We start from the raw sequence: 22293 nt of genomic DNA on the forward strand, positions 1-22293 counted from the left end.
ATTCTACGCGTTGTTTACTTCGAATTTTAGTCAGAAGCGATTTCCTGCGACTGCTGCCCTGCCGTGAAGTCCAAACTCGACCAAACGCCAGAAAATTGTTTTTCTTGGATATTTGGACATTATATTCGTCTTGAGTTTTATGTAGAATGTCAGTGGAACTCTTTTTTGGATCTCTTCGGGCGATGGTAGTAATTCAGCGCGCTATTTCTGTTGAAGTTTTTAAAGTTTTTTCTTTGCGTGTAACATTCGAAATAGTTTCAAAATTCTAAATGAAAAAAACTTTTTTGACCTAATTCAAAATTTCTTTGTACGTCTTTCCAGACTGACGAAGGTCAAAACTGTAACCAAGTAGGGCAGGTGTACAGCTGCAGCCTTTTCTCATTATAAAACTTGAATAATACATTTTAATATATTTTAAACCACAACTTTGAAACTCATCCTTACCAGAAATCAATAATATGATTAATAAAAATTAGTACCAGAAGGAATTTTAATTCTTTAATCAACTGCTTCTAGTTAGCTGCCGCACTTAATTCACCTTCTATATCGTAACGCATTTACTATTTGGGAAAAAATTAACAGAACTTCAACTGCGCAACTACAAAACTGAGCGAAACTAGTAGTACATAGAGTAACAAAAGCAATACAAGGTTTTTAGGAATATAAATAACGGTATACCAAAACAATTAATCATTATACTCATGAGCACCTTATAAAAAGAGAGCGTTTCTAATTAGCTGTCAATAGCTGTAGCTAAATCGACTTAGTTCGTCATGCTGATCATTTGTATGCTTTATGCGGCCGGGGCCGTTTCCTTCTGGGCGTTACAAACTTCTTGACACACCCGTTCATATACTTGTTCATACACTTTAAAAGGATTAAAGAAAGGTTTTGATTATATGGTGCATAAATATTTGGGTATATAAAGGTCTGCGAAAGTGGCGTCCTCACAATCGGCCAATTTACCGTGCCAGAAATCAATGAACATGGTGGGAAAATTGCATGCATTAAGCTTGGATCGTTTTCAGCATTTTTAGAACTTGAAACGACCTCTTCTTGTTCTCCGACCTCAAGAGGCTTCTAACTGACGCATCGTATTTTGGTATCGTCGAGACCAGAGAACGAATATCCAGAGAACGTATATCATTTACGTAATTTACGTTCTCTGGTTCTGCATTTGGTGAAATCATAAGGGTGTGCTGTATACGTCTAAAATTAATTAAAGCTAGTGACTGCCCAAAAACACCCGGAATTTACGACTAGACATGAGGCAATAATTACAATCATGACAACGTTCGGATTCATGTTGAAAGAACGGTTGAAAACTATTTGGAAAACAGTGACTGGGAATTTTTGCCCGCATTATTGTTTAGACCTTTCTCCTCCTGGCTATCATTTGTTCCGGTCGATGCAGAACGCCCACACTGGAATATGATTCAAATCAGGACATGTTATCAACAACTGGTTTAACTCATTTTTGGCCATCAGTTGGTGAAGTTTTTTTAGGTTGGAATTCACAAATTGTTAGAAAGCGGTGGAAATGTTAAAGCTTCGTATGGTAATACTTTGAATTATATTATACAATCCAATTGAAAATACTCAGTCTTGGGCTTGAAGTCAAAGGAATTATTTGAGTCGAGTAAAAACCAAAATATTTTCTAATATTGAACGAAAATTCGCATTTAAAACAATAATATGTGAAGATTTTTATTTTTGGTCGAACTTTTTCAGAGTTAGTATCTTCCTCTTACACCTAATCCTGTGCTCTAGTAACTTGAAAAATTTATTAAAACAATATTTCTTAATTTTTCAACACATACACTTATTATTTTTTTCTTCACAAATTTGTCTACTTTAATTAATTGCAGTGTATTCTCCACATTTAGGAAATAAATTCATGCATTGTTTTAATTATCACATTCGAATTTTGTAGAATGATGCATTCATCCGCGTTGAATATTACATTCACCTTCGTGGTGGGATTGGTTTGAACAAAGCCGTTCTGTGATAGCTTAAACTTTCCTACCTTCGGATGAATAATATCAATGAAGACGAAGAATGCTGGACGCTTTACAGCGATCTTTAAAGCGTAGGCATTCTCGTACTTTTGATCTTTTTCAATGCAGTGCATCCATTGTAGATCATACTGCGAAGAGCAGAGAGGACATACAAAAATAAATTCATACAAATTAAATCATAAGCACACTCACCGCCAGCTCAGGATCGCTGATTCCTTCGGCGCTATTAAAGGACATTGGAAAGAAGTAAGTCGACGAGATTTCAATAGGTCCTCTGTGTAGTATAAACTTCAAGAAGGTGTTCTTTTCAGTGGTGTCATTGGTGAAAATCTTGCTTTTGGCGAGTGATCGTATGTTAGTTGCGCTATTGCTTTTCTAAAAGTCCAAAAAAAAGAGGTTATGTAGTGTCTTTATTTAATAAATATGTCAAGTTTACCAAGGTTGTGTCAATTTTGGTATAATTCACTGCGGTTAGCTTGTCATACTTGAAAAGTTGTACCGTTACATGTACAGTTTCGCTGCTCACTTCCAATTGATCACAAGCAATCGTTACATTAATAGCATTGTTGTTGGTGTCGGGTAAAGCAATGATCGTTGTCGGCGCCAAAAATTCCTTAGACCAATGGTAAGCGAGCTGTGGGGAACAAGAAAAATATGCTACTTTATTGATTAAATCTAAGTTTTTTTATGATTTATGGCGTCTTATGATGACGTCACATTAGCACATATTTTTCTCACTCGCCTCTTGGTTTATGTTTAAGGCGACATCTGCTAAGATCTAGAACTCAAAACAAATACCGAAATTCAAACAAGTACCTTATAATTGCCGTAGAAATCAATTGTGGACCAGGAGGGTGCGACCCAGACATCATTCAGCTGCCAGTAGAGTGCGCCCATTGTACGATGTTCGGTGTTGCGTAGACTGCGGTACCATTCGGTTTCAACTTTTAGGGCCATTGCTTGTGCAATTTGACTGAAATAAATCAGTGCGTCGGTATAACGCGCGTCCTTCGTCAGCGGTAACGGCAAATTTGGACGTATCAAATTCACAATCGGCAGCATGGCCATGGGATGATGTTGACGGTGACGCATTATATCCATTAAATTATCCTCGGCCCTCATGCTGCTCTTCCAAGCTGCCGTGCGCGGTAAACTCTGGAAGCCATACTCAGTGACAAAGCGCGGCGTTGGGTAGATATTGACATTCCAACCGTTTTCATGGACCACAAAGAAATGGACTGCAATCCGTTTGAAGAGAAAGATTAGTTTGTTTGTTTGTGTAATAAATTTAACACTCATACCATCGCCATATTGTGCGCTTTGTGGATCCGGCGCAATGTAATTGTACTTCTCACCTCGTTTCCCAATCGAAGGTGTTGACAACAGCGGCGAAACGCGTGCGGGATGTTGCATTGACTTTAGTTGGTGTATCACATTATGCACATATAAAGTCCGATATTCATGCTCAAAGCGCTTCTGTTCAACCAAAGTGCCGTACAGGTTCTGAGCCAAGGCCAATTCGTTTTCACTGTTGGCGGCCAATACAACCAAGCTAGGATGATAGGCGATGCGGTGTGCGTTTTGCACTATCTCGGTGCGAACAGAGTCAAGGAAAGCCGCATCAACTGGATACATGGCGCTTGCGAAAGTCATATCCTGCCATATGAGCAAACCTAATGTATCAGCGAGTTCGTAGAAAAGATCGGATTCATAAATGCCACCACCCCAAATGCGTAACATATTCATATTGGCATCCCTGGCGGAAGTAAGCAGGTGCTTGACTGTGAGAAAGTGGACATGTTAGAGTTTATAAATATTTTTCGGTAGCTTCTCTTAGAGACTTCAATGCTTTTAAGCTACAAACTTGATAAGTATTCTTTCATCTACCAATAAAAATTTGACCTCTAATCACAACTGCTTCATGGATTGACCTCTGACAGCAGAGACCAGGTGCGAAAGTGTTCGGTTCATAAACTTCTTTCAAAATATTATTGATAGCTTCGAAAATTGCACCTAAAATCACGCCCCTTTCGACTGTGCATAAAAAGTACTTACGTCGTTCGGGTTCTTGCATCTTCTCCGGCAGCACATGCGATGGCATATAGTTGGCGCCCTTTATAAAGATGTCCTCGCCATTTATGCGGAAGAAGAATGTGTAGCCATTACCTGAAAAGCCCAGACGCAGTTACTCTTTACATTAGAAAATATGAAAAATTCTTTTCAAATTCCTACGATTTGCTTGCTCCTGTTCCACAAGTTCTACTGTACGAAAACCGATGCGAATTGACTTCTGCGAGACTGTTGGCGAATCTATGTTTGGCCCTTCGTTACCTAGCCATGCATTGAGCACAAAATTAAAAGTGTATAGATTTTGGCTGCCAAAGCCATTGGGCCACCAAGCAATAACGGAGTTCTATAGATCGTTAGAGAATGTTTGAAAAATTATTAAATATGTATATGCCAATTTGTTAAGCTTACCAAGGGAAAAGTTTGTGAAAACATTATAACGGGATTTTTACGCAACACCCTTTGCTTTGTGTAGTCCTTAATGATAACTGGCTCCTCCAAGATACCACTAAAATGCAAAAGAATGTATTGAGTGCCCTCATTTGAGTATATTTAAATTGTGAACTCACAAAGCGTAGAACTTGAGCTCAGCAAAGAAGTCCTCTGATCCGCCCACATCAAGGTACACATACATATCGGCTTTCCAGTGCGTTTTCGTGCGGCTGATAACCACATCTACATCTCGAATAATCGCAACATCGTAGCATTCCAAGTATACGCCTTTCCTGTGTTTGACAATGCGCTTAGGTTCCTTAGATCTATTCATACGCTTTGTACTTACCAAATTCCCATGGAAGGCACCGCCGGTGCAAAGTCCCATGAAAAACTGGACTGCATCTTGCGCAGCATATTGACATTGCACTCGCCATGATAGCGGTCCGAGGGACAATTCGGCGGATAGTTGGTCGCATTAGTAGCGAAATCTGCGGCACGTTTCTTTGCCGCCAGTATCGGTGAGAATAGCTGTACTTCGATAACGTTGTCTTCGATCAGCAATTTGGTTATGTCGTAGCTATAGCGTACGAACATGTTGTCGGTGCGCCCTAAGACATGGTTGTTCAGGCGTATCTCGGCGACGGTGTCGATGCCGTGGAAAGTCAAATTGCAGAGGTGCTTGGGCAAGTGGTTGCGAGCAACTGTGCGAAAGAAGGTTGAGTAAAAAGTCAGTGAAATATGTGACCTAACCGAGTAATACAGCGGCGGTTACGGCAAGTCACTTCGATTTGAGAGTTTTCAATTTCAAAAGTTTAGGAATGTGGAATCAGCAGAATGTAGATGAGCTGGATAATATAAATTTTCAGAGACTTTTTACCTTTAAATGTTCGCGTATAAGTCCAGTTATCCAGCGCTATCCAACGCATATTGATGTCATTGTAGGAGTTCAAAACTTCCTCGCCATATAGGACACTATAGACGCCCGATGGCAGTGGAATATTACTTTTGCTTACCGCTGGAAGTAAAACCATGCTGAAGATTTCTGGAAATTTTCGTCGAACTTAAGAACTCACTCAGATTTTGATTTGTAATGCTCCAGTTGGCATTGAGATCTATAACTTCAACCAGCTCCGAGCGCGCGCCAAGGAGCAAACTTGTTAAACTAAGACTAAAGAGGACTGCTATCCTCTTTAAAATCATATTGCTACTAATTTGTTCTGAACTCTGGTATAAAACTACCGTTACCGCACCGTTAAACTGTCAAATTATGACTGAGAGCAAACGATTTGCAAAGCTTTCATTTATACGCGAACGAAATTGAAAGAAATGGTCGGGCTAAAACAGCTGTTGAATGTGCACTCGGCATTTTTTCAAATTAGCAGATAAAATTCAAGTAACTTAGGCTTAGAACAGTTGTCACGTGCAAATTTTGTTGGCCGCTGGCGCCAAAAACGATAAAGATGCTAAGAAAACACTTGAAATTATTGAATTGAAGGCTTCGTCAATTTGCAGACACTGTACTTTATAACTTAACCAAATATATTTACAATTTTTATAACTTACAATAACAATAATAACATTTCATATGAACAGATTTTGTCATATTAAGACACACCTGTCAATAAATCTCAAACACTTGTTAAATCATATATATTATATATCACAAACACGTACAAACAAACGCACACACACTTATCACTAAACACACATATTAGATATGTGTATGTATATGCAGATCTTATATATTAAACATCAGTTATCGAAAATTCGTCTTATCACAAGTCCAGTTTTCGGCGTCGCCGTCTTCGTGCGCTCGTTGCATTTTGCGCCTTTTTCGCCGCGTCTGCCAATAGATATTGGTTCATGGTTTGCACTTTTATATTCTCATTCGAGATGCTCATACATTCCGACGCATGCTCATATTCCAAATGCACGATTTTAACCGGATCTGCTTGTATGAAACCGTTATGTGAGAGTTTATATCTCTTGATTTGCGGATGTACGATTTGTATGAACACGTACAGCGCTGGCGAATTGATACGCACCAAGAGACTATAAGCGATTTGGCGTTTTAGCGACAGCGCGTCCTCATTGCAATATCGCCAGGATATCTCGACCTAAAAGATTTGAAAAATATGTCAAATAGCGAAGGGGAGCGGAATTTACGAGCAATAAAAAGAGCGTTTAACATTTAGTTAGTGATCATAAAGTGCTTTGGAACTAGGAAAAAAATGTAAAGCTATTATAGTCTAGTCTAAACTAGTTGATTGCTCAGTTAATGATCCTCAAAAGCTTAATAAAATGAGCGTTCTAAGGAGATGAAGGTCAAAAACTGTGGCTGTAAAAATTCAAACTACAAAAATACAGATATGAAATGAGTGACTTAGTTTGTCCGTTGAATATTGAATGTCTGATTCACCTCTTTCTATGTAATTTGGTTTTCTAAGGTTCTCATTGACTCAGCTATCGCATAATGTATCGAAACTCCTTCACAATAATCCTTACTCTTCAAGTGAAATTCAGAATGATATACCGCACATTCATATTAGGTGGAAGCTACGCGGTGAGCTTCTTCAAGTTGGATATGACTCTTTACCCTTGATGTCTGATATAGATAGGTAGTTAGTCGGGATGTCTGACGACGCACCTAGGCCTTTTGTAAACCCTTTGGAAAACTACCGGGACTAAAAACGTCTCACACTATTATGTGCTCTCTAAACCACCCTTTGCATCTGCTGAATTACGTCAGTTGAAAAAGGTATATGTATGTTCTACAGCCTCTTCTTCTTCTTCCTCTACACCTTGTCAGCTTCTACAATAATCATTGCATGATACCTGCTGGGATGTCTGTCAATAAAGCAATGACCGGTTAGCAAATTTAAAGCAAATATAGCTCTAATGTCTGCCATTCTTTTTGAATTGTAATATGAGTAGTCGGCATGTGTGTTCCATATTCCATTCACGCGACGTTAGTTCGCTTGTTGCGCAAGTTAGGAATTGACCATACTCAACTATATCTGTAACATGATTGCCGATTAAATATCTACAAGTAACCAGAAGCAAGTATGGTATAGTCCCTCTTTATGGGGATCTAATTGTACGGTGGTGATTGCTCTGGCTAATTCATACTCTTCACAGTCGCCAGAAATATTGTTGTCGTGAATTAGGATATTAGAGCAAGACATTATTTCACTATCTTCAATGAAAAACTGAGAGACTTTTCTGTTTTCAAAGCCGCTAAGCTATCTGTATATATAAATATATTGCTTCAAGCAACTACTTACTCAAAACAAGGAGGGTTTTCTTAATTGCAGTGGTATTGTAATCATAAGGCGAATCTGGTATCTATTTTGCTGAAAATATACCATCTACCACTGGTTTATTCAGTTTGGATTCGTGTCTTTGTCCACCTCACCCCTATCTTACTCTCCTGTGGAAGTTTAGGCAATATCCCCGATACCGAATTAAAGTTTAATTCTAAAAGCCTTGCTAAGTATCTTAGAATGTCAGTTAAAGAAGATTCCCTCAGTCTAAGAACTGACTTCGCTGTTAGTTGCTTATACTCGTATAACATGTCTGAGGACAGAAATGTGTTTTAGTGCCTAATTTGGCGTTTTTCTAAGAGTTCTACGGATGCATTCTAACTGTTCTTTGTATGCTTTCCATACACTTTGCCGTGTATGGAAAAATCTTTTATTGATCACCAGATCAATGTACCTTCATCATCCTTACAACTGCAGTGTATGGTAGAGGCAATGAGTTACACAAGAGTAGTCCTCATTTGGGCCCCACCATCCTTTTGCCGGTGTAAAGCTATAACTGATTTCTTTTTTTTTGATAGTATAACGTTCTGAGATATTCGTAAAGAATGAGAATATTATGGAAACTATATGTATATTTTGTGGATTCCTCATTACTTTAGTAGTTCCAAAGTAAAGTATCGTTTTAGTTTAAATAATTAGTCTAAACGTGGATGTTTTTGAAAACCTTTTAAATTCCAGAATTATAAATAATTAATTTAACGAATAGTTTGATTATTTAAAATCCATTTTAGCATTTTAAACTATGAATACTTTTTATTTATCAAAACTGTTTCTCGAAAGTTACTTTTTGTATATCGAAACTTTCGAGAAAGGATTCAAATGTTTCCTAAAGTTGTAATGAATTCAGTTAAAAACTTCGTCTAATTTGGTTACAACATATTATACTTGTATATAAAAGTACTTACCGTTATTTTCGGATCAGTTATGCCCACAATGTTCTTCATATTCGTGGGCAAGAAAAATGTTGACGCCAGTACTTCTCCGTTAGTGTTACTCAGCGTAAATTCTAAAAAGCAGTTATTAACAGTAAATGGGGAAGATATGATTTCATCCAGCGACACTGAGCGCGTTTGCGCCGAATTTGTCTCCTAAAACATTTGAGATGTCAAAGTGATCGATTAGTTGTACGACATTTGATTTGTACTTCAACTCACCAAAACTTCATCACGAGTAATCGATTTTCTGCTAATCAATTTATCCCAATAGTAGAAATTTATTGTTTCAACATATTTGCGCGCATCAGAATATTCCGTGTACTCTTCTCTGATCAACGTTATATTGATGCGCTTATTGTTGGTATCATTCAAAGCGACTATATAAAGTGGAGCGAAGAATTCCTTGGACCAATAGTAAAGAAGCTGAAACAAAAGTGAAAATTTTAGGAATTTATTTCATAACACATAAATTGGAAAATGTTAGATTTGAGGAAGAACTACTCAATTGGGACCAACTAGTCGTTCGGGAATTTTTGAAATAAATTTAATTGTTATCTTAAAACATTAAGTTAAGTGTTTACTTGGAGGATGGAGCCATGTATAGAAGTTCACGAAAGTGAGGAAAGTTCTCTCAACGCCATTCACTTAGGAGTGGTCAGAAACGATTCTTTTACATATGGCTCAAGCAGCTCAAAACTTCCGGTCTTAGACCAAATATCTCTGGGTAGCTAAAAAACATCCATTTGAAGGCGAGCTAAAGTGAGAAGGCGCACAACTCCCCAGGGTTATTCGCTGGGTTTGTCACATAAAAACACACCCAATGAAAATATTAAAACCGCCTCGAATGTGAGAAAGTCTTCTCTTGGCGAACAAGGACCAAACTCTACAAGTCACTCTTCATCCCTGTCCTGCAATATGGTACTGAGGCATGGACGATGACAACATCTGATGAGTTGGCGTTACGAGTTTTCGAGAGAAAGGTTCTGCGGGAGTTTTGTGGTCTTTTGCGCATTGGGAACGACGAATATCGCATTCGATGGAACGATGAGCTGTACAAGATATACGACTGCATTGACAAGGTCATGCCGTCCGAATGGATGAAGACATTCCAGTTCTGAGAGTATTCAACGTAGTATACGCCGGGGGAAGCAGAAGAGGAAAGCAAAGGGAGGTCCTCCACTCCGTTGGAGGGAGGTGGTGAAAGACCTGTTTGTACTTGGAATCTTCAATTGGTAATAAACAGCATACAGGAAGAACGACTGGCGCGCTGTTCTAAACCCGACAATAAAGAAGAAGGAGATTCCAGCAAAAGTTTTAAAAATATTGGCGTTAAACTATTCGCGGTCTTCATATAATCTAAAAAAAAAGCTTACGTACCTTAAAATTGCCGTAGTAGTCAATGCTGGACCAGGTGGGGGCCACCCATACATCATTCAAATGCCAATATATGGCGCCCATCGTACGACGATTTACGCTCTGACTGCGAAATACGTCCGTGCCTGTTTTAACGGCCATAGCTTGCGTAAGCTGACTGAAGTAGACCAAGTCGTTGATGTCTTGCTCCCAGCTGGATGCACGAAATGGTATATGGCGTTCGATTAACTGCAACATCGGCGTCATACCAAGCGGGTTGTGCTGCCGATGTTTGATCAAATCGGCGATGCTGTCGTTTGTCTTCATTGTCAGATTCCACGATGTTATTGCTGGCATACTCTGAAAACCATATTCGCTGACAAAGCGTGCGCGTGGGTATATATCTGGATCGCAACCATCGAGATCTTCCTCCCAAAAGTGCACTGTTTGGAAAAATTCGAAAGCATTACCATATTTTTGACTTAACTACTTTCTATAAATATATGTATGTACAACTAACCATCGCCATAGTTGATGCTCTGCAAATCGAGTGGCAAATCTTTCTTGTTCTCCTCAATACCCTTTGATGGTGTTGAGATCATTGGTCCAGGACGTGGATCGAAGGAATTGCGTGAAATGACATTTAGCTCCGGTTTAATCGTGCCCATGAATAATTGTTTGTATTCGTTTTCTAAGCGTTCGTATTCAAGCTCGGAGCCAAAATCATTTTTATGCGTCACCAGAAACAATTCGATCTCATCGTTTGTCACTATTAATATTAAGGATGGATGTGACGCGAGAAATTTGGCATTCTGCGATGTTTCAACACGAATTGAACTATTTGGAAAAAGTTTTATAAGAACTTCTAAATTTTGTGAGGAATTACATATATTTTTTACTTACTCGAGGAAGAGGGTAGAAGCTGGATACGTGGCATTAGTGAATGCCATATCTTGCCAAACCAGCAAACCCAACTTGTCAGCGGTATCGTAGAAGGTTTTTGACTCGTAAAGACCTCCGCCCCAGACACGTATCATATTCATATTCGCCTGGTGAGCCAAACGCAAAATGTATTCCACTTTATTAAGAAAATAGAAATTTTTGAATTTTTTTTCAAGAAATGATTGATAGAAAACAAAGATTGTGGTGTTCTTACTGTCAGTAAGCTGTCGGTAGCGCCTCGCTAAACTGACGTCACAAAAAACGCATAAAATATACATGCAATCTGCCCAATCTCAATCTGCTATTGTACTCTCTATCAACTATAAGTTTTAGACTCACCATTTTCAGCGTCATCATACTTCTCGGGCAATATGTCGGCGGGTAGATATGTCGCACCCTTTATGAAAATTGGCACACTATTGACCTTAAAGTAGAATGTGCGACCCTGTCCTGAAGCACAGTTGTTGTTTTAAATATATTTTTTATTACTATTATAAGGCTACACACCTTCTTCGGCATCCTCAACTAATTCCACAGTTCTAAAGCCAATATAAACTAATTTTTCTGAAATTGTTTTTGCCATCAATAGTGGCTTGTCCGTCTTAGCCCAGCATGTCGCGGACACAAATATTGGGTAGAGATTCGGTTCGCCATAGCCATTAGGCCACCATAGTTTGACTGATTCCTATACGTTCCGTTTTACAACATTTGAGTTTATTTACAGTTAATTTCAGGTTAAGGTCTTGCAAAACTCACCTTGGGCACCGGTACTTCGAAGGAGACTTTAGGCGATTGGTAACTTATAGTTTTTAGACCAACCTCATGTGGATTTTCATCTAATAGGTCGCTGCAATGTCAATCAAGAATTATGCTAGACGTTAGTTTAAGGATTCGAATAAAATAGAAGTCGGGTAAGTAGTTTAACAGTGACTTCGTTTGGTTATGAAATGGGACTATATTGAAGATTTATCTTCTAAAGAAGTTAAATCAGGTAGTTCAACAGTGACATCGTTTGGTCGAAAAAAGGTAAAATATTGAAGATTTATCTTATCAATTCGAGCTTGCCTTGGAACTATACCGGTTTTTACTTACGGTGCAAATAAAGTAATATTTCCAAAGAAGTCATACGATAGACTCGTATCAAAGAAAGTATGCACATCCATGATCCAGTGCGTGGTATTAGGCACCACGGCAATATCGACTACACGCAAAATGGCGACCTCATAATACTCCAAAGTTATAGTTTTCCTACAAAAAATATCTTATTTCCTTAAACTTCAAAGAGCAAATCCAATGCCGGTGACCTACCATATACCCATCGAGGGCACTGCTGGTCCCACATCACTGCCAAAACTCATCTGCATCTTACGCAACAGATTTCGATGACATTCGCCTCTAAAAGAGTCCGGTGGACATTCTGGTGGCACTATAATCCATGGCGCTTGTTCGTTCGCCAGCGCTTTGGTCCTCCAAATAGGTGATTGGATTTCTATTTCCAATATATTTTCTTGCTTTAACAGACGCAGCACATCGAAATTGTAACGCATGAACATATTGTCCGTTTTGCCAATATGTACGCCATTTAGTCGTATGGTCGACACTGTGTCAATGCCGTAAATCGTCAGATTGATCGCGTTTACATTTGCAAAGTCTTCTTCTTCGACTGAAGTTAATCGGTTAATCGGGTTATTATTTATTTAGGTGTACATGGACTGAGAGGCTTATATTACCGTTAAAATGCTTAGTAAAGGTCCAATTATCGTAAGCGATCCAACGCAGATCTACATCGTTTTTCGACTGCAAAACATCGCCATATTCTGAGCTCAGCGCCGAGTAAACGCTTATGGGTATTTTAAGTCCCGACTTTGTTATTGCTGCGAGTAAGGAGAATAATAAGTTTTGAAGCTTTTTCATAATATCTGCTATTTCTTTTAATAAAGATATATGTATGTTTTTTGAAACTGACGTCAACATTTCTGAAAACTGACTTCAAGCAACATTTTTTAAGTTTGTTTGGTTTTAAGTGTGTATTGGAATGTTTTCCGCATTTGGATGGTTTATTTGAGTAACGAAATTAAACAGGTGAAAGCCCCTTTTGTTTTGTGTCTAAATTTTCGTTTTTTTTTTTAATTTTTCGTTCAACATATCTCAGCAGGTGCCAACAACACTATTTTATACAAATGATATTAGACTCCCTAGGATGGCCTGTTTAAGGAGTTACATGGGTTTCTTCGAGGTAAGAAACAACATTTTTCAACAATTTTTTTAGAATTTTTTATTGTTACAAATATACACTATTAGCAAAGGATTTCTAAAATTTTTGGAAAAAAAATATCTTACACTCGGTCATTGCGACGCCATTTCCGGTGACCCCTCGGAAAAAAGATGCCCCCCCGTTGGTAGAATAACTCCTTACAGGATCATCTAAAGTAAAACGTGTTAAAACCTTAACTTAAAAGGGGAAAAACTGAAAATTGGATTTTTGGCATTTTTACAAAAAAAAAAAAATTAAAATTTCAGTGAAAATTTCGCGAAATTTTGGTTTACAAACAGTTGTAATCGAAAAAAAATCCATTGTCCAAGTCTTTAAAAATTGTATCTCAAAGACTTGTGTAAAATTTCATGAAGATCGGTTGAGTAGTTCTCGAGCAATCTTGCCAACTACTGCAAAAACACAGTTACAAGAAAAATATTTAAAGACGGCGCACTTAGCCTAGCTAGCCTCGAGCACATAAGTTTTCAAGGCTGTATCTCCGAAACTATTACACGGATTAACTTGAAAATTTTGGACAATATTTTAGAGTATTGTAGAATTTAATAAGACAATAAAAATTTCAATTTTTTGAAACCCGTAGTCCAATGTAACCCCTTAAAGAAATTTCGCTTCAGAAGCTCTTTTGTTATACCAAATACTATTAGAAGGTGCTTGATTCTTAAATTTTGGTTCAATATTACTAAAGTATTATCTTTGATATGACATTCACTTAAGTGTTTTTGTTTCGTTTTTTTATCAAATACTTAATTAATGAAATACTTGTCAATCACAAGATAACTGTTATTAAACGTGTAAACACTTTAGCGTTTAAGATACGAAAGAAATAGCGTATTTTAAGAGGTTTGTTGGTACCAAAAGTATTTTTCGAGTTCGTTTTGAACATTTGTGTCTTCAGATATCTCCAAAGAAAATCGGAGGTATACAAAAATATACAAAGTGACCAAAAAGGTGGACGACGTATTATTCTTAGGTTGAAGATTCAGCTTTTGAAATTTTTGAAAAAAATTATTGCTTTCGAGTCAATAAAAAACTTTAAGAACTATCGAATAACTAACTATTTGAGTGGCCTAAAATTTTCAGACAGATAGAGAGACTCTGGAAACTTCTCACATGTGAGTTTTTTATGTAAATGCATTTCAGAAGAAATCTAATAAGTATTAATGTGCTAAAATGTATGAAATTATAGCAATCCAAATATCAAACTATAAAAACAAGAAATTAATCACCATTGCGTAGAGGCTTCTATCTCAAACTCTGGAAGGTATAAATGTGAGAAAGAATAGTATATTTCGTTCTCTTTTTTATTAGGACGTTTATTTTAGGAAAACGTGTTCAAAGTATTGCCCTTCTTTTTGCAATTTGTGAATTCCATTTCAAATCAATAGCGCCGGTTTAGCGACCAAGATTGATTGAAGCCATGTTTTGATACTCTGTCTTATTGAGGGCGGCCATATTTCACGAGAATATGCAACGACCGGAGTAAATGGTAGTCAGAAAGGGCAAAGTCTGGGCTATAAAACGGGTGAGGTGAAACTTCACAGCCACTGTTTTCCAAATAGTTTTTAGCCAGTCTTGCAACTTGCAAATTCCGGGAGTTCTTCAGCAAACACAACTTTTGATAAGTCTTGACTTGGCACTGAATGATTTCTTTTTATTTGTGTACGAAAAAAGAGGCAATTGCATGCTTTGGAGATTCTCAATCTGAGTGGCAAACGTGCAAAAGTAAATAGATCTTAATGGAGAATATTTTGAAAAACAATTAAGCGATTTTCGATGATTAAAATAGGTTTTTTCTCTAATCCTGAAATATAAAAGCAACGTCTTTTCAGTGTTTAATCACTTCATTCGATTTGACTCTTGAAGAAGTACCTAAACTTTCACTGAATGCTAATGATACATACATATTTGTATAAAGAAACAAATATATCAGAGAATATTGACGAATAATAAAGCAATCGGTATTTGCTTAAGGCCAGGTTCCTCTAAAAAACGTAATTTTTTTCAATAGATTTTTTTTTATTACAAAACATGTTGAGTAATCAATTTTTTTTTACATATGAAAGTACATATATTAAATTACTTGAAATTTTTTTTTTTTATTTTTTTTTCAAAATGGCGATGAATTTTTTTTAACCATTTTTTTCACTTTTAATTGTTTATAACTTTTTTAAATAATAATGAATATTTCTGGTTCTGCTTGAGGCCATAGCCAGACATCTAAAGAGTAGAATGCCGTTTGGTTCATATCGATAATTGTTTGGAGGAACCTGGCCTTAATGCATCAGAATATATCTTTATGACAAACAAATACGTACTCCCCTAATACTTTTCATGCATGATTTTACTATAATAATAATTAATTTCGTACAATCTATCGTTAAATCATTGTTTTATTCAACATAGTTCCCTTCAAGGATGATATTCTAATTGTAATGATCCTTCAACTTTTCGATACAATTTTTGCAGTAAAATGTGTTCTTTGTTTCAAAATAGGTCTCAGTTTCGCCGATCACTCCTTCATTGTTCTTAGCGAGCATTTTGGAGAATACGGTGGATGTGGAAGTCCAGTTAATGGACTTTTAATATCGTTTTCTCTGAGTTGTCACACGGTGCATTAGATTGGTGAAACAGCACTTTCTTTGTCTTCAAATACGGTCGTTTTTCGGCGATTTCGCCCTTTAAACGGTCCAATGACGCGATGTGATATTCGTTGTTGATGATCATTCTTTTTCAAGGTAGTCAATAAAGCTTATTCTATGCGTCGTAACCTTGCCAGACGACTGTTGCCTTTTCCGAGCGGGTTAATCGTGTGCAGTCCACTCGGATAACTATACATTGGACTTCGGAGTGAAATGGTGGAGCCGTGTTTCATCTTTTGTCCCACACTGATGCAAAAACTCGGGTTTATTATGCTTGAACATCTCCAAACACTGCTCCGAATCATCAACTCGTCGTTGTTTTTAGTCAAAAGTAAGCCCGCGCGAACTCCCACTTTACACAGAGTTTTCTTCTACCAAAATATTCATAAATGGTAAGTATATCATTTACAGAAGATATCTTTTCAAAATTATTTTCTGGACTTTTGTGATGTGTTCGTCGGTTGGTATAATTCACAAAATAATGAATTATTGGAGGTTAGGCTTACTAAAAATCATCTTTAATTGAATTTATATATTTAATTCTACTAGTGCCATCTACGATATGACTCAGGCAGGGGACTTGTCCCTTGACTATTTCCACTGCTCTTTCTGCTAAAAACTTTTTCTTAAGATATTAGTAATTTGAATCCGTCTTAAAATGTGTAGATCTCCATCATCCATTGGATCTGGATTACGAAATTGGCATACAAGGTGCGTTCCAAAGTAAACAGGACTTAAAAAAAACAAAACAAATGGTTTTTTTTGGCAAAATCATTTTATTTTATTCAAAATAGTCTTCTTCTGCTTCAATACAGCTCTTGCACGGTCCAAAAGCATGTCGAACGAGTGTTTTAGCTCGATGGCCGGTATGGCCGCCAGTATGCCGGTGCAAGCCTTTTGAATGGCCTTTACGTCTGCATAACGCTTTCCTTTCATGGGCAAATGCATTTTTCCAAAAAGGACGAGGTCGCACCGTATCACAAACATACTGATACTTAAAACACAATAACTTCACTACCAATCTATGAAATGTCATGAAATTCTCACTCACAATCGATAAAGATAGCAGATTCTAATGCACCAGTCGACATATAGATGGCCACAGGGGGGCAGGGGGGATAAGCGTTTTGCCCAAAATATCGAAAAACGGCGTAAGCTCCCTTCGCCGGCATTAAATTAGCAAAGCATTATTTACCGTGATTCCCTAATAAATCGTATAAAAATGTTCGCTGTAAACAAGCCGCCTTATCGAAACTCCCATGGCACGATTATTAGTGTTCGAAAGCCACTCAATTAAGCACAGAGTTGACATACTACAAACAAACAAAATTTTCCTTATCTTATCAGCGTCACACTTGAATGTTCCAGCCACTTTCTACACTTTGACACGATACTGATTAATGTTAATGATCATGCTGCTTAACAAATATACGGTATGTCTGTATATAAAAACAAAAAAAAAACTGATAACACCGATGATTTATCATAAACGGAAGGATATGACGTAGATATCTCATACTCAAATCCAATGCTGATTATATATAGTATATTTTTAATTGTCAATATTATTGATGATTACTTTTAAAGTAATTGGTTTATACTTAATACTTGTTAGAGCTTATAGCACTTATTTTTTTAAGTCTTTGAAGTTGATCCGCAAAATGCTAGTTTCGATGATATGAGTGTATATTAAGAACCTTTTCACTTAGATTCTCCTCGACTTTCAAAATTTGAAACACTTTTTCTCGAAACATTATTCTCAGAGTCTGTAAGAAACTTTTTCCGAAACGGTTGGACCGAGCGACTTGAAATTTTTACATAATCTTCTTTGAAACATTTGTCGGGTATTGTTGAAAGGAATAAGCTTTTTTGAGAATAAATTCAATTCACTCGAAGATATAAGTTTTTTTTTCACAAAGAACGAATTTTTTTTAAGGGAGTCGGCATTTTGTCAAAATCAAAGTTTTGACTAGTCTTTCGATCATTATCTCTTTTATCTATTGAAATAATTATTGGTTTTTACTTGCAACTGTATAGAAAATAGATAGATAGAAAATAATTGAGGTTTTGCAATATGATCTATGGTCTATTGTGCCCTCTCCTATATCACATATGATCACTGAGGTCCAGCACTCTAAACAATTCCAGTAGCTTGGAGGTGATGTGATCTCTGTCCATGCAGTCGGTCTTGAGTCTGCTTCTACAATTTGCTGGGTAATCTAGAAGATTCCGATTCCACGCCGCAAAACCGGCAGTTTGCACTATGATAATATTGGATCAGTGTTTTTTGAACCTGCAGTGCCCAGTATAGAGCGCGACAAGGAGACGGAGTTTGTCTTGGGGGAGATTTATCATATCTAGAACCCATGTTAGGTTGTAACCTCCCAATAGTAATTTGTCGTGGAGCATTCCTATTGTCTGTTGCCAATGTCATTCTCTCCTCACTCTCTGTTCCGTGTGTAGCAACTACCTTAAAGTGTGGAGGAGCTCCAGCGATATGCATGGTTCTGTAGAACGGTGTAGTTCTAGTTCGTAGGCCAACTTATTGCCGGCTACCCGCCAGTTTAGCCTTTCTATACACTCCTCCACTAACAGCGATTTGACTTCATAAGCTAAGATCGCTTAGCCGCTTGATTAGAAGGTTGAGCGTAGAATTACTCCACTCCACCTTACTGCCGAGAGTAATTTTAAATTTCTTTGTGAAGTTTACTCTCTTCGTTACGCCGTCTCTTGGAAGAGGGACCAGTGTTTTGTCTTCCCCTAAGGACTTCATTTGTTGTGACGATAAGTGGTTATAACCCAGTAAGTCATTAATTGATTTTCCGTGTTATTTATTAATATCACTTTGGCTAACTGAAAATTGTTACCGGTTTTCGAAGAATCTCCATTGTGCATTATACATACATACATATATATTGCATTGATTCAACACCAAAATTATATTGAGTACTCTAAATTGTTAGATATTTTTTGATTGCTACACTGGATCACTACGTTTTTGGGGAAAGGTAGAAAGCCCACTCTTTATTTTCAAATATATATATATATATAAGTATATATATATATATGCATAGAATATATATAAATACATATTTGTATACATACATATTACAAAGGTTTGCCGAAAAAGTAAACAAAGCCGTTATCACAGAGGGTGTGAAATTAAATCGCAAAAGTGATTTTGCATATGAAATCATCGCACAAAAATCAAATTGATTCGATAAGTTACACTGACTGAGATTTATATGAGCACTTTGAGGTTATAAAGATTTGGCGCTTACAACAACCAAATTAGTATTTAATTTACTTTTTTGAAGACGACTGGACAGTGAAATCTCACACTGTACGCCAGCCTTTTTGTTCGGTTAATAGAGCTGTTCGCTTCAAAGAACGTCCGTTTAATAGAGCATTCTCTGTATGTATAGAATATTTACAAGACACGAGCACTTTTTTTAATTTCTCTTGAAATCTTTCACTTACAGCCATTTTGATTGCTCAACGTCCACAAAGTGGTCAACTCCACCACACTGACTTTGTCGCCACACGCCAGAAAAATATTTGTCAGACTAAATAAAGCGGTTATTGCATACAAAATTACACTAAAAGCAGCAAACATTTTCATTATTTTTCTACAGACAACGCATTTCGGCAATAATTAGTGCAAAAAATACAAAAAAAGACAAGCAAATAACGGAAAAAAATGATTTTTTATCACGCGTTTGAACAATTTCTAATTGGAAATCAATCGACTTGTCGGCACGCAGTCCCGATATCAACTAATAGACTGATTACGGAGTGCAAAAGTATGGGCCTCAGGTGCCTACGAGTGGTATGTGTATATGCTCGTACATTTGTATGTATTTAGGAACCCATAATTGTTATTGTTTGTATTTTATATCAACTTAATTGACATATCGCAATCGAAGTGATCGAATGCCTAATTTAAGATTAAAATAAAGTACTCGTATTTACCATTTGAGTGTGTGGAAACCTGAGCGGGTTTCTTAATAAATTTTTGTATTGAAGGCTTTTCACTTTTGACAAAATGAAAACAGAATGTTTTCTAAATTTATGCAGAGTCTGTACCATGAACCGTTTTAATTAACTTAAACTTCGTTCGTTTCGATGGGGATGTTAAAAATACTGTTAACTTATTTTTTTAATCTGTGCAGCGAATTGTTTTTTATAGGTCATATCTATTTTATCGCTCTTACTTCAAAACTCATATCGCAGAGATCGAAGAGACTAATATAACACGGACGCTCCAGTTTATGCTGAAATACGATCTCCAAACCTCTTCGGCACTTTTTCTATCGAATGTTGAACATAACCTTATGACCTCAAAGGCAAGTGTGGTCAACTTTTTACTGCTCTCCACTTATTTGGTTTTATAGCTTTTAAAGAGTCACCCGAGTTAAGTAATTAAGATGAAAATTTTAAGCTTTGAACTTCATAATTCGTAGTAGTTCAAAGTTTAACAAGAAAGTCTCTCTAGAGCCTTATAACAGTTTATCCAAGCGAAGGTCTTTTTTCAATAGCCTTTTTTTGGCAGATACCCGTGAGTCGTGTCAAGCTGTCATGTTATGTTTGTTCCATATGGTTTGGCATTTCATCATGGAAAGAATTACGCCTGAAAAACAAATCGTTGAGCTTAATTAAAAACATTCGCTACTTTTGGGTCGGTAGATTGGTCACCAATCCTTGGAGCAAAACAGCACGCGTATCATTCGCCAGCCACATGTTGAGATGCTCGACGAGTCATTGAAAATAGGACTTAACGGATGGTCCATCTGAGACGTAGCCGCGGTCAACATTTAAAAGAGATAATCCTCAAAACAAATTTCCAAAGAATGTTGTTTCGAAGGATAACAAACATTGCCCTTAGATTTGAAGTTTCTGTGTTTGTTTTTTAACTAGGAAACCTCGAAATGGATCACCCTTTATAATTGAAATGTTAATCAACTCCATTCCCTTTTTCTACTTGTTCTGAAGGAGGATTTGGGTATCGATTTTAGAAAACTTAGAGGCAAAATCGGAATAATAAAACAAAAGGTCGGTTTGATGGAGAGCCGAAAAATAAGTAGATAATAATTATTGTGCTACGCTCGGTTATTGTTGTCGAATATTTAGACCATGTTTGAGGGTAAACTCTACCTTCGAAGTCATTTAACGGAAGGCTGTTTCGGCATGCTCGTACCAAAGGGTAAGCGGTGTTCGGTGAGTAGGCTTAACGGAGCGTGCATAAAGATGCCTAAGCATTCTTTGCATGCCGGATATATGTTTAGTATATCAGGATAAATTTTGGATAGGTAGGCGTTTAGTTTATTGCAATTTTCAGATCGAAGTCCTTATCGTTCAGTCATGCTTACTCTTAGCTTGAACTAGGTACTTTGTACCAAGATTTATGGGGGATACGTATTTCTTCGCATTAAATGCTTTCTCATAACGTCATTGGGTGTCTCTAAGATCCCGCTATTGCTCAAAACTTTTTTTGGTTATAAATATGATACAATATAATGAATTAATTATAAACACGACCGATTCTATAAACGTTTTCGCTTTTAGTCGCTGTTCCAGTACTTCCTTACTATGGTTGTCTTCAAGCTAAATTTCTTAATTTTCTAGAAAAGTCAAACGTATCATTGCTTAATTCAAACCATTTATTTGATACCTCATCATATCATCCACATAAACAAAGATTCCTATTGTCAAACCGAGAAGACATCAGCAATATAACGGAACGTATTTGTTTTATAGGCGGTCAGCTGCAGACCAATAGATCCATAACCCACACCGCCCTCAATTACACGACAATCCAAATCATTAGAGGTCATCCAGACATCCACTTGCGCGAACGCGATCTCATAACCTGTGCCCGATTTGGGGCAACGCAGTTTCAAGTTCACATCGTGCGGTGTCTCCCAGCGCGTGTTGTCCTCGGCGAAGCACATAACGTTCTCTGCAAGAACGCAAATTCTAATTTAATACCATACTTTTAATAATCTTTAAAATTTTCTTGCACTTACGGGTGCGCTTTTTGCCCACTGTGCAGAGGTAATGATACTCGTTGTTATCATCCAAAGTGCTGCTGATGTCCATACGTTGTGCGATCATCTCGAAATGCGCTTCGCGTTGCTCGGTGGTGCCATCGGCCGGAGGCGTGGCCGTCGCTACAGGATCCTTGGATGATTCAATGACTTCCGTTGTAATGGAAATGGGTTTGGTGGTTGTTGGCTTTGAGGTATCCGCAGCCGTGGCCACACCAGCCATTAGAACGCACAACAAAAATTTTGTATAGGCAAGCAT

At 37.3% G+C, this 22293-nt stretch overlaps 3 protein-coding genes across 3 annotated transcripts; all 3 read right to left on the minus strand.

The window, feature by feature from the left end:
• Window positions 1–1834: 1834 nt before the first annotated feature.
• On the minus strand, window positions 1835–5772 carry LOC126754311 (beta-mannosidase-like). The gene is made up of 12 exons (XM_050466317.1): window positions 5594–5772; window positions 5398–5535; window positions 4867–5221; window positions 4655–4810; window positions 4497–4593; window positions 4251–4431; window positions 4074–4184; window positions 3320–3799; window positions 2835–3256; window positions 2455–2652; window positions 2211–2393; window positions 1835–2146 (listed from the first exon to the last, which is right to left on the minus strand). The coding sequence occupies exons 1-12, from the start codon at window positions 5718–5720 to the stop codon at window positions 1883–1885; spliced, it is 2712 nt and encodes a 903-aa protein (XP_050322274.1). The 5' UTR covers window positions 5721–5772; the 3' UTR covers window positions 1835–1882.
• Window positions 5773–6025: 253 nt separating this feature from the next.
• On the minus strand, window positions 6026–19741 carry LOC126767249 (beta-mannosidase-like). The gene is made up of 13 exons (XM_050484812.1): window positions 19468–19741; window positions 12804–12947; window positions 12382–12736; window positions 12166–12321; window positions 11830–11920; window positions 11581–11758; window positions 11413–11523; window positions 11035–11209; window positions 10652–10968; window positions 10156–10574; window positions 8998–9201; window positions 8749–8931; window positions 6026–6637 (listed from the first exon to the last, which is right to left on the minus strand). Exons 1-13 carry the CDS (start codon window positions 19607–19609, stop codon window positions 6296–6298), a joined length of 2817 nt encoding a protein of 938 aa, XP_050340769.1. The 5' UTR covers window positions 19610–19741; the 3' UTR covers window positions 6026–6295.
• Window positions 19742–21663: 1922 nt separating this feature from the next.
• On the minus strand, window positions 21664–22293 carry LOC126767861 (uncharacterized). The gene is made up of 2 exons (XM_050485535.1): window positions 22014–22293; window positions 21664–21946 (listed from the first exon to the last, which is right to left on the minus strand). Exons 1-2 carry the CDS (start codon window positions 22291–22293, stop codon window positions 21696–21698), a joined length of 531 nt encoding a protein of 176 aa, XP_050341492.1. The 3' UTR covers window positions 21664–21695.

The sequence above is a fragment of the Bactrocera neohumeralis genome, chromosome 2, assembly GCF_024586455.1.
Source record: "Bactrocera neohumeralis isolate Rockhampton chromosome 2, APGP_CSIRO_Bneo_wtdbg2-racon-allhic-juicebox.fasta_v2, whole genome shotgun sequence".
Taxonomy (NCBI): Eukaryota; Metazoa; Arthropoda; class Insecta; order Diptera; family Tephritidae; genus Bactrocera; species Bactrocera neohumeralis.

Excerpts from the sequence above, each read along its gene's own strand:
- LOC126754311 (XM_050466317.1), bottom strand. The coding sequence starts at position 5,720 with ATGATTTTAAAGAGGATAGCAGTCCTCTTTAGTCTTAGTTTAACAAGT. Across the intron at positions 5,536-5,593 it reads CATTACAAATCAAAATCTGA|CGGTAAGCAAAAGTAATATT; the intron begins GTGAGTTCTTAA and ends TTTTACTTCCAG. Across the intron at positions 5,222-5,397 it reads TTATACGCGAACATTTAAAG|TTGCTCGCAACCACTTGCCC; the intron begins GTAAAAAGTCTC and ends TCTTTCGCACAG.
- LOC126767249 (XM_050484812.1), bottom strand. The coding sequence starts at position 19,609 with ATGAAAATGTTTGCTGCTTTTAGTGTAATTTTGTATGCAATAACCGCT. Across the intron at positions 12,737-12,803 it reads CTTTACTAAGCATTTTAACG|TCGAAGAAGAAGACTTTGCA; the intron begins GTAATATAAGCC and ends GATTAACTTCAG. Across the intron at positions 6,638-8,748 it reads TAACTGATCCGAAAATAACG|GTCGAGATATCCTGGCGATA; the intron begins GTAAGTACTTTT and ends CAAATCTTTTAG.
- LOC126767861 (XM_050485535.1), bottom strand. The coding sequence starts at position 22,293 with ATGCTTGCCTATACAAAATTTTTGTTGTGCGTTCTAATGGCTGGTGTG. Across the intron at positions 21,947-22,013 it reads AGTGGGCAAAAAGCGCACCC|AGAACGTTATGTGCTTCGCC; the intron begins GTAAGTGCAAGA and ends GCGTTCTTGCAG.